This window comes from Lolium rigidum, chromosome 6 (assembly GCF_022539505.1).
Source record: "Lolium rigidum isolate FL_2022 chromosome 6, APGP_CSIRO_Lrig_0.1, whole genome shotgun sequence".
In the NCBI taxonomy this organism is placed as follows: domain Eukaryota; kingdom Viridiplantae; phylum Streptophyta; class Magnoliopsida; order Poales; family Poaceae; genus Lolium; species Lolium rigidum.
Genome location: NC_061513.1, coordinates 69160289 through 69172770, shown reverse-complemented (window position 1 = coordinate 69172770; position 12482 = coordinate 69160289). Strand labels below are relative to the sequence as shown.

At 48.5% G+C, this 12482-nt stretch overlaps 1 protein-coding gene across 1 annotated transcript; it reads left to right on the top strand.

Moving 5' to 3' along the window:
- Positions 1-10209: 10209 nt before the first annotated feature.
- Positions 10210-10869, top strand: LOC124662762 (RING-H2 finger protein ATL74-like). Its single transcript, XM_047200563.1, has one exon. It carries the CDS (start codon positions 10210-10212, stop codon positions 10867-10869), a length of 660 nt encoding a protein of 219 aa, XP_047056519.1.
- Positions 10870-12482: the final 1613 nt, after the last annotated feature.

Genomic DNA, 12482 nt, shown 5'->3' with positions numbered 1-12482 from the left:
CATAGTAAGGTCACTAGCATCATATCTACTATTTTATTGCTATAAAATCAAATTACTCATGTAAATGTTCCCATATATCCTGGCACATGTAACGCTGCCATTAAATTATGTTAGCTTCAAATAAATTTGATGCTGATGTGATATATGTCCGAGTTGCCCTTCTCAAGTTCTCATGATATTATAGTATATACCTATAAGGTTGACTTTGTTAGTTTTATTATTTCTGGACCATGATCGTGGATTTTGGATTGCTAATAAGGCAATTGTTCCATTTTGCAGCGTTGTATTGGGAGTTGGAAGGAATTGCATATGATACTACATACATGTGCGGTCTACCTGACGTGGATTTCGCTGTTGTCATGATCCGCTAGATGTCGCCACCACTAGCTGGACATCTGGACATGAGCAGATTTGTTATCTTCAAATACGGCTAAATGTGAGCAAAACTATCAACCTTTAGTTCTTGAAGTAACAATCCGGAACAGTGCTCATGGTTCTTACATTTACTATCTAAAATATATGTGTTTTTCTCTATGTTGTCTTTGCTGTTGGGGAATCAGTTAATTTTTGAGTTAAATAAAACAGGTGACGCAAAATAATAATTTGTGCCATCCTCTATGTTTCTCAAAGATTTACTGTAAAACACATGCATGATTTTAAATGCATCCTCTTTTCTCATGCATCCTCTAGTGTTCGTTGCTCTCTTCCACTCGATTCCTCAACCTGGGTGTGAATATACAGTCATCCCCAAACTTTTGCTCCTGATGCGAATCATGCTTCGATGCAAGATACAGATTACTCTCTATTACAGTCATCCCTAAAAGTTTGGCTCCTGTTGCAAATCATGCTTCGATGCAAGATACGTTCCGCGCACTCCTGAGTCTATCTAAATTCTAAACCAAAAGTCCAAGTATATATGATTTAGATATAGGCATATAGCTGATATACATGTGTGACGTTATCCGAGGTATGCTGCTGACTGTGGTGGTGTGCAAATTTACTGGGAAGGGGTTAGCTCGGTGCTCTGCCACATTGATTCTCCAGTAGTGAAGTTCTAAAATGACCCAGAACAATACAAAAGCTTGAGCGGGTACGATTTACATATAGACGTGGAACTTGTGTATGTGTGACGAGGATCATCGAGCTATATTCTGGTCATGTGCATTTTATCGCAGAAGGGATTAGCTCCGCGATCTGCCAGATCGTTCCTTCAGCAGTGTTCAAGACTGACCATCATGCACATCTGTTGCTCCTAAATAACAGGGTCTGTTCTCTGAAACACCGTAGTATCTCTCCAAGTAGCAACGCCAGAAAGACAACTCATATGCAGTTTCCCTCTCCCTCTGTCCTCAACCTGTGTGTGAAGATACAGTCATCCTCGAAACTTTTGCTCCTGTTGCGTATCATGCGCCAGTGAAGATTTGTTTCACGCACTCCTGAATGTTATGTAAACCAAAAGCTGAAGTGGATATGATTCAAATATAGCTGATGTAGAGTTCTGTGTGTATGTGTGACGTGTTAGAATAGATAGACGTACACGGTACGTATACGTATAGAACTCTTTTGTAACCGTATGTTATACCAATATATAATGAGAAGATCCCTACCCGACGAGGCACGTCGGGACGCACAATTACGTTTCTTTCATGGTATCAGAGCCGCGACCTGACCTAGGGTTTTCGTCGCCGCCGCCGACTTTCGCTTCCGCGCTCCGCCGCCGCAGCTCGTCGCTGCCATGATGGCTTCCGGGTCGTCCGCCGACATCACGGCGTCGACCTCGTCCTCTTCCTCTGCGGGGCTCCCCGTCCCGCCCGCGTCTGCTGCCGCGCTGCCCCCTGCCTCGACCTTGGGCGCCGGCCATGGCGCGGTCCCTCCGGGCGCGCCTCCGCCCGTGCTGCCGGCCGCCGTGCTGCCCGCGTCTGCTGCCACGCCGCCCCCTGCCTCGTCCTTGGGCGCCGGCCTTGGCGTGCTGCCGATCGCGCCGAGCCCTGCTGTAGCTGCCACGGACGGCACCACGTTGCCTTCAGCAACGATGGATGCTATCTTCTCAGATGCATCAATCTATTCCGACGTCTTTGCTTCCGTTCGCCAGCAGCAATACCCCGGATACAACAATCATCCGATGGCAGGGTATTCTCCCCAGGGCACGTATCCTCTTGCCCTCGGGTTTCCGCGGGCACCGTCGCTGTCTCATGCCGGCCCGTCGTCACTGCCGTACACTGGCCCGATGCCCTACAGCGCGGCGCCGTCCGGTTTTCCGCCCCAGCACCAGCCGCTGCCATCTTACGGCGCCGGACCGTTCAACCATACTGCGCTTCCCAGCATTGTCACCATCGCTCCGGCCATCACCATTAAGCTGACCAGCGATAACTACATGTTCTGGCGTGCTCAGGTTGGTCCGCTGCTCCGCAGCCATATGTTGATGGGCTATGTTGATGGATCCTTTGTCTGCCCCGACCCTCATGTCGTCGCCAGCCACGCCGGCGGCCTACACTCACAGCCGAACCCGGCGCACCAGCACTGGATTCAGCAGGACCAGGCAATCCTCTCGGGTTTCGTCTCTTCAATGACTGAGGGCGTCTTGGGTATGATCATGTTCGCCGGTACTTCTCGCGAGGCTTGGGAGACATTGAGTGGCGCTTTTGCGTCGACGTCTATTGCTCGTGCCTCGGCTCTCAGGCAAGAGATGGCTGACTTGAAGAAGGACAACAAGACTATCAATGTCTACTTCCATCAGATGAAGGCACTCTCGGACTCGTTGACTAGTATTGGGATGCCTCTCCGCGATGATGAGTTTATCTCTTCCCTCCTCGCCGGCCTCGGTGAAGAGTATGATGCCCTGTTCGAGGTGGTTAATGCTCGCACCACTCCTATTCAGATTCGTGACCTGTTCTCGCAGCTCCAGGCTACTGAGCAGCGCAAGCTAGCGCAACGCCGCACTCACGGAGGTGCTGCTCACTATCCGGCGGCGCACGCTGCTGCCTCCACTCCCGCCGGACCTGTCGCTGCATGGACTGCTCGTGGCAGCCCCCGGCCCTCTGCTCCACCGCCCAAGACGGCGCCCTCTCCCACGGCCCCTAAGCTGACTGTTGGACGTGGCAGTGTCGTCTGTCAGCTCTGTGGAGTCCCTCGTCACACTGCTTCTCGGTGCTACAAGCGGTTTAACCGTGACTTTCTCGGCATCGGCAATGATGGGCGCGACACCGAGAAGCAACTCTCCATGGCGATGACTGCCTCCCATGCATCTTCCTCTGGCGCTCCTCAGGTTGCAGACCCGGCATGGTATGCAGATTCTGGCGCCACTCATCACATTACTCATGAGCTGGACAAGCTCACCTCACGAGAGCCCTACCACGGCACCGACCAGGTTCACACAGCCAATGGTTCAGGTATGCGCATTCATAATATTGGTCATGCTATTCTACCTACTCCATCCTCTAGGTCTCTAGCCCTTAATCGTGTCCTTCATGTTCCTAAAGCAACTCGCAATTTGTTATCTATGAGTAAACTTTCATCTGATAATAATGTATTCATTGAACTTCATCCTCATGATCTTTTTGTTAAGGACCGGGACACGCGGGCACCCATTCTTAGAGGTCGTTGCAGTGGTGGTCTCTATGAGATTAAAGCTCCTGTCATCAAGCAAGCACTTAGCAGCGTCAAGGTGTCTCGTGATATGTGGCATCGTCGTTTAGGACATCCAGCATTACAAGTCGTTCAACATGTTCTTCGTAGTCATGAATTACCATCCCTCCATGAGTCCAATAAAATTGAGTCAGTTTGTGATGCTTGTCAGCAAGGGAAGAGTCATCAGTTACCTTTCTCCTTGTCTACTCGTGTAACAAAGTTTTCATTAGAGATTATTTATTCTGATGTGTGGGGTCCTGCACAACCATCTGTTAGTGGACATCGTTTTTATGTGAGTTTTGTTGATTCTTATAGTCGTTTCACTTGGCTCTATCTTCTTAAGCATAAATCTGATGTCTATGATGTGTTTCTCCAGTTTCAGAACCATGTTGAACGCCTGTTAAATCGCAAAATTATTCATGTTCAAACTGATTGGGGGGAGAATATGAGAAACTTCATCCCTTCTTTCATAATTTGGGTATCTCACACCGCGTGTCTTGTCCTCACACTCATCAACAGAATGGCACTGCCGAGCGTAAGCACCGTCACATTGTTGAAACCGGTCTTACCTTGCTTGCTCATGGGTCTGTCCCTTTATGCTATTGGAGTGATGCGTTTGCTACTGCTTGTTTTCTTATCAACAGGCTTCCTAGTCGCACCATCGACATGAAAACTCCTCTTGAGCGTCTTCTTAAGGAAACACCTGACTACACCTTTTTTAAGGTGTTTGGCTGTGCTTGTTGGCCTCATCTTCGACCATATAATAATCACAAACTTGAGTTCCGATCCAAGAAATGTGTATTTTTGGGCTATAGCTCTCTTCATAAAGGATACAAGTGTCTCCATGTTCCTTCCAATAGAGTCTATATATCGCGGGATGTCATCTTCGACGAGAATGTGTTCCCCTTTGTTAACTTGCCCAACTCACATACACTGCCACCTATATCGGAGTCTTCCTTACTTTCAGCTGACCAATTTATGGATAATGCACATGCCTCGCCGTTGCTTGCTAACCATGGTGCAGGTACTGGACGCGGTGGTCGACTGGAAATTTGAATCTCGCCCACACCGTCGCGGGACGTAGATCATCATCCTTCAAATCTGCTTGGCTTGCTGCCCATGCATGGCTCCTCCTCGGGCTGCGTGCAGCCAAGCCTCTCTTCAGCACCTCCTGGCTCTGCCTCGGGCTGCGTTGAGCCATGCAATGGCTTGGCTGGTGGCTCACCTGGCTTGGCCTCGGGCTGCGTGCCCGCATGCACGGAGCCTCCGTCCGTGCCCACGAATCATGCTGCAGCTGCCACGGAAGTGGATGGCCTGCGCATGCAAGCTGCTGATCGCATGCATGCTGCTACTCCCATGCATGCTGCTGTGCCTCTGGTGTCTGCGTCGCGCGATCTCGGCAGCGTCCTGCCAACGACGCCCGTATTTTCTTCTGCTGTGCGCGACGACCGCACTTCTGGGCAGTCTCCTCCTGGCCCATCACCGGTGTCCCCTGTCTCCCAGGCAGCGACACAGCCGGTCTCCTCGCCCGCGACACCCGTTTCTTCGACAACAGCAGCTCCGTCCGTTCCGTCCACAACAGCCGCTGACTCCACTTCATCTGCTGCCAATGTTCCTCCACCGACTGGTCCTATAACACGTCTGCGTCGAGGTATTCAACAGCCTAAGCAGCGCACAGATGGTACGGTTGCTTGGAATTCTGTTCTGCAGGCTTATTCTGCGTCGAAGCATACTCATGAACCCCGGGACTATAAAGAAGCTCTACGCCTTCCTCACTGGCGCGATGCTATGGAGGCTGAATTTTCTGCCCTACAGGATAATGGTACTTGGCGACTCGTTCCCCCTGTTTCTGGTGTTAATCTGATTGATTCCCGGTGGGTCTTTAAGGTAAAGCTTCATGCTGACGGCTCTATTGAGAGATACAAGGCACGTTTAGTTGCGAAGGGCTACAAACAACGATATGGTCTTGACTATGACGAGACTTTCAGTCCTGTGGTGAAACCTCCTACTGTTCGGTTATTACTTGCTATGGCTCTTTCTCACCGATGGCACCTTCGTCGGCTTGATATTCAGAATGCCTTTCTCCATGGTTTTCTGGATGAGGAGGTTTATATGAGGCAACCTCATGGCTTTGTTGATTCCACTAAACCGGATCATTACTGCAGACTTGTCAAATCACTCTATGGCCTCAAGCAGGCTCCTCGTGCTTGGCACGCCCGTCTCAGTTCAGTTCTTGGTGCTTTGGGTTTTTCCCCGTCAGTGGCAGATACGTCCTTGTTTATTCTTCGTCGCCGGGATGTTACCATTTACCTGTTGGTCTATGTTGATGACATCATTGTTCTCAGCTCACTAGAGGCTGCTATTCCCAGGTTGATTGGTCAGCTTCGGTCTGAGTTCTCTGTGAAGGATCTTGGTGCCCTACATTATTTTCTGGGTATTGAAGTGTCATCGCCCTCCACTGGCCATCTTCTTCTTCAACAGCGTAAGTATGCTTTGGAGCTTCTTGCTCGCGCTGGTATGTTGAAGTGTACTCCAGTGACTACTCCTATGGCGTCCTCTGAACGCCTGTGCAGCTCGGATGGTGATGCTCTTTCTTCTGAGGAGGCTACTCAGTATCGCAGTATTGTTGGTGGTCTTCAATACCTCACAGTGACACGACCGGATTTATCCTTTGTGGTCAACAAGGTCTGCCAATTCCTTCATGAGCCTCGAACGCCTCATTGGTCTGCTGTCAAGCGGATCCTTCGCTATGTACGTCACACCATTCAGTGTGGCTTGCTTTTTCGGTCTTCCTCCTCTACACTACTTTCGGCATTTTCCGATGCTGATTGGGCTGGTAATATGGATGATCGGCGATCCACGGGGGGATATGCTATCTTTTATGGAGGAAATTTGATCGCCTGGAGTGCACGGAAACAGTCTACTGTCTCGAGATCAAGTACGGAGTCTGAGTATAAAGCTCTTGGTGATGCTACAGCTGAGCTGATCTGGGTACAATCCTTGTTGCGTGAGCTTGGTGTCACTCAAGGTCGACCTCCAGTCTTGTGGTGTGACAACATTGGTGCAACTTACTTGTCATCAAATCCAGTGTTTCATGCACGGACCAAGCATATTGAAGTGGACTTCCATTTTGTTCGTGAGCAGGTGTCTCGAAAGCAACTTCAGATTCGGTTTATCTCTTCAAAGGATCAAGTTGCTGACATCTTCACTAAACCTCTCCCTTTACCTTTGTATGAGCATTGTAAGCGCAATCTCAATCTCTCACTAGTTGAGATTGAGGGAGGGTGTTAGAATAGATAGACGTACACGGTACGTATACGTATAGAACTCTTTTGTAACCGTATGTTATACCAATATATAATGAGAAGATCCCTACCCGACGAGGCACGTCGGGACGCACAATTACGTTTCTTTCATGACGATATGCGAGGTACGGTATGGCGGTTTGCAATTTACCACTTATCAGGAAGGGGTTAGCTCGGTGCTCTGCCACATGGTGGAACTTTGTATATGCCTGAAGAGGATCGAGGTATATTCTGGTTGTGTGTGTTTTATCTCCAAGGGATTAGCTGGACGATCTTCCACACTGATCATCGTGGTTGCGTAATATACTCAAGACTGACCATCATGCACAATTGCACATCTCCTGCTCCTAAGTAGCCTGGTCTATTCTCTAAAACCCCGTGGTGTGTCTCCAAGTAGGACTGTCGGAAAGACGATTCGTTATCATGGCTGTTCTTATTTCCCTGTTTCCTGGTGACACTTTGTTCAATCGGTGTATCACTTCGACGCATTGCGAATAATCAATAAAAAACTTCGATTAAAAAAATATACGGAGTAGAAGAAATAGATATTGTCTAGAATGTTATTAATTAAACTTCAGTTGTGAAAACATTTATGAATCAAACGACCTACACTTATCAAGGGAGTTACTAAAATTACGGAGGGCATGTTCAATAGCCGAAAGCGTCACAACTGATAAGATACCATGATTACAATTAAATAGGGAAAACATGTGCCGATAGCACATGACGGAGTGAAAAAGTATTCTACAATTGAAGAAAACGGTGAAAGGGTCAACCTTCACTAAGTGAGGGCAAACATACTGAGAGTGGAGTTTGGCTCCCGAGCTCACACCAACCCGGTGAAGAGTAACAAATAAACCAACAAGCAACTCAAATAAATCCGAAAATAATATGGAAACAACTAAACAAGCATGTTCAATTGTTCTGGGCACATGGAAAATTTGGTGAAGAGATGTCACCCTTGGTGTTCTGCGAAGAAACAAAATTGGTGCTCAAAATGGCTATTTGTACCATTTGGCGCATTAACTTTGTTTTTGTTTCACGGAACGCTAGAATATCATGTCGTCGCTAAATTTTGTATGTAAGGTTTTGTGAGGGACCATAATAAGCAACATTTTTCACCAAAAAAGCTATTTCTCTCAGTGCAATAAACATCTTATTTGGGTGAGGGGACAATTGGCCCATGAACGCAGGATTTAGCCCAGCCCAGCCCATATATGCGGTTTGTACTGAAAAATCTAGGCAAGAACCACGCGCGCCAACAGAAACTTGAAAGCAGCCGGCAAGACTGACACAGAGAGACACGTCGGACGCCACGGTGTCCTGGGCTTGAGCACCGAACCAGCCGCGTATTGACAAGTCAGCAACACCCTGGCGCTTGCCGATCCACGTGGCATACTCTCGACGGCCGGCAGGTCGCGATTAGTGGAGGCTCCAACGCAATGCAGGATTATGATCGTGATTTCTTTAAACTATATTATTTAGCCCCTAATGATCATCGATGGGCGTAAGTGCGGTTTGGCAAATCCTTACTTTTGGAGCTTCAGCTAGGAAGGCCACATTCTGGCCCTACGAAGCTCTGTTCAGACACGGAACTCCGTCATTAACATAAACAACAAACCGTGTACTAAAGCACAGTGGTTTTGTGTCGAGATGCTGCAATGTGGATGCCCAAAATGTCTGAAAAAACTTGTGCTTTTCGGCTTGGGAGAACGGCACTGTGGCACTTGCATTGCACGGTACTAATTAACTTCCTGCACTACTCAAAAAAGCTATCCCTACTTGGCTACTTGATGAGATTGGGAGATCCATGTGCCATTTGTATATGACCGATGCTCCCATACGTGCGATGTTTTCACTGTAAGATATTTTACGAACTGAATATTACAGATCTTTTGAAGCTACATGTGCGTAACCTCCGTTTCGAAAATGAGTGACTCAACTTTGTTAGATACGGATGTATGTAGAGTCTAGATCAACACGGATAGCTGAGTCACTTATTTCCGAAACAAGGGAGTACAAAATAGCGAAGTAAATACCAGTAAATCGTAATATTTATGCCGAGTAAAAGAAAAACCAAAGCACCTCCTGGTAATGTGGAATTCTTGGGTGGGTAGCTTATTTTTATTTTTTGAGGTGCTGGCCTGGGGGTGGCTAGATTGGTTCTACTAGTACTGGCCAGAAAAGATCTCTTCTCTGAATTTTGCCGACCGTCGTTCGAATTCTACGTAGCGATCAAGGTGCATCTTATCTTAGTGACTCGGTTACTCCACATTCCAGAAACCTTTTGGACTCGTCAAAACACACAAGGCTAAATTAACGCAAGCCCCACTCATGCAAAACATTCTTCACAATTAAGAGATAGCGACACGAAATATCTTGGCAAAATAATAATCCCCTTCACAACTTGTGTTGTGTCCGGGCTGTGCTCCGGTGTCCCCCCTTGGCGAACGACGTTCAGGTGGTAAACGTGTGTTTGGTTCGTGACTAGAAAATATGGATGATCCCATCCCAAAAGCCGAATATTTCTGAGAAAGGCTGGACCATATGATCTGTGAATTTCATGACTAATCTCACTAGCCGCCTGAGAATCCATGGCCGTCGACGCGACTCCGACACCTGCCACCGTCGTATGTGTGGCTCCCCGGCTCAGCGGCGGCCACCATGTCACGGCGAGCGGTGGGCTTGCTTTTCCGCGTGGCTCGCCGCTCGACATCGGCGGCCTCCGTGGCGCGGTAAGCGGTGGGCTTGATTTTCAACGTGGCTCCCTAACTCGGCGGGGCGGCCTCCATGGCGTGGCGAGCAACGAGCTTGCTACGTCCGCGCCACACCCGGTCGAAGAAACGGCCTCGCTAAGTATGTGCGGGTAGTGACCTTGCTAGGCACGGGTAGGCGGCCGCCGCTAGGTCCGGCCTCCACCACAAAGGGAAAAGGACCCGTTAATTACATATTAACCGGTGTGTTAATGGCATATTTATATTTTTCTATTAATCGTTAATTAAACATATTTTATCCCATCCCATTCCGTACATGTTTGCCCATGAACCAAACACACATGTTAAGTCAACCCACGAAGGGGTATCAGCAGATCCTAGCCGTCTAAATAGAACAAAGTTTAGAGGGGGGGACACCGGAGCAATAGCCGTTGTGTCCCCTTCGGCTCCTATATAAACGGCTCTCCTCGCCGCACACCAGAGAACTCTCCGGTCTGCAAAGACAACAACAACTCCCATTGTCTCTCTCAGTAGACGCTCTACATTTACTAGCTCGTATTAACATGGACATGGAACAGATGCATGCCAGGAGGCTTCTGTCGCACGCCGCCGCCGCGGCAGCCACGCCGGCGGTCGCCTCGACACCTGGCCCGTCCGGCACGCCGCGTTCCACGCCCTTCGGATCGGCGGACGACACGGTGATCACGATCCTGTCGCTGCTGCTCTGCGTCCTCGTCGTGGCGCTCGTGCTCCGCGCGTTCGTCCGGTGCGCGTGCCGCGTCTGCTACGGTCAGACCGAGCCCCCCGGCGCCGGCGACGTCGAGGCCGGCGTGCAGATGGCCGCGCTGCAGGCTCTGGCCGGGGCCGTCGCCGTCGCCAGCGCCAGCTCCAAGAAGAAGGGGAAGGGGAAGGGCGCCGCCATCCGGGCGATCCCGACGGTGGAGTACTCGGCCGAGATCGAGCTCGCCGTGTGCTCCTCCACCGAGTGCGCCATCTGCCTGACCGAGTTCGCGCAGGGCGAGCGCGTCCGCGTGCTGCCGCGCTGCCACCACGGCTTCCACGTCCGGTGCATTGACCGCTGGCTCTCCGCGCACCAGACGTGCCCCACCTGCAGGCGGGAGCCGTTCTCTACGCCCGCGCCTCAAACCACAGCCGAGGAGGCGGCGCCGGCGGGCGTGCAGCTGCAGGTGGTGGTTGAAGCTGGACAGTCCGAGCATATTTAGCGGTGTTAAACGTGATGAAAATTGTATAGTAACTAGTGAGAGCACTGTATTCTAGAAGAAGAAAAAAACTACTACTCGTGAGCACTGAAGAAAAAAAACAGTGAACATTTTTGCAACTCCGTTGTCATCTGTGATACCGTGGTCGTGATTTCTTTTGAGTATTGACTATTGAGGTGGTAGTAGAAGTAGAAGTGACCCGGGCCCGATGAAATGAGATGCGAGTGACCTGGTTTCAGGCGATTTTGCCCAATTGATATGCTCATTCATCGCGGCCCTCATTAATTAGTCACTTGCGAAGTGGCCCAGTGAAACATTCAGCCCACAAAAACATAAATTTACATGTGTGTCCGTAAACGAGGCCTAGCCCACTAATCTTGTTGCCTCTGCAGCCTTATACTTTGTCACCACCTCCCGCATAGTCTCCTCGCCGTTTGGCACACGGTTCTTCACTCCTCTCTGTTAAGTTTAAGAACTTCCTCCCTTTCGTCCGCTATCTCGTAACCATATGCATCGTTCCCTTATTTTTTGATGAAATATATTATACGCCATTTTCTGTTAGTTCGGATTTTTGCATGATCTGGCTGGTGTATACAAGTTAAGCGGTATGATAGATAGAAGGTCTCAAGTTTAGGGTATGCCATACATGAGGAGGAAGTGTTGAATATGCATAACCATTCTTCACCATCAGTTAGTTTTAAAATAAAATGGCTTTTGCATGCAATTCATACTCTTTCTCCTATATGTGGAGTTGGTTCCTCCATATGATGTTCTTGCCACACACCATTACAACCACCGCAACCTCAGTTCTCACAAGGACGGAACCATGGGGTGCTAGCCAGGGCCATGGCCCCCACAAATGATGGAAAATTTTAAAACCCCCTTGTATTATGTAGAAAAAATGTAGAAGAAACTCCAAATTCACCCATATGGCCCCTCCAAGTAAAAAAGTTGTTCATTTGACCCCCTTCGTATTTAATTTCTTGCTCCGTCCCTGACTTCGCATCTCGCCCCACTTATCTGGGTTGGATATATAGGAATAGTAGTTTGAGAACTATCTTAAAATTGATGTCATGTGTTTGAGTGTCTCTAATTAGTTGGATAATAGTCTAGTTCAGTAGGAGCATATTGTCTTGCTTTACTTAAAAAAATTAGGTCGTTAATACTTGAAAATCATGTTTAGTGAAAATCATGTGGTGTGTGTACAAGTATGTACCCTAGCGAACTTGTAATATCCACTGGAAACTCACGTTGATTATGAAATATTTTCATTTCTTCCGGTGATCTCAATTGAGCATGCCTCTATAGACCCATGATTAATAATGTCCTCCATGATACATGAGTGACAAACGTAGACACTTAACATGCACTTTATATAGGGCCAACAATTATCGCCCTATTACTTCCTCCCACCTAAGAACTGTTAGTTTTTAAAAAATTATAAGAACCTACATTTGTACCCGTGGGAACATGAACCTGGGTAGCCCCATGGTATACCCACTCCCCTAGCCAAGATTTCACCTTGAAGCTTATCTAATATGTGATTATTTTGAAGAATCTCATTAAAAGAAATAGAGTTTCCTAATTTTATTACACAAAATTGATCAATAATCATA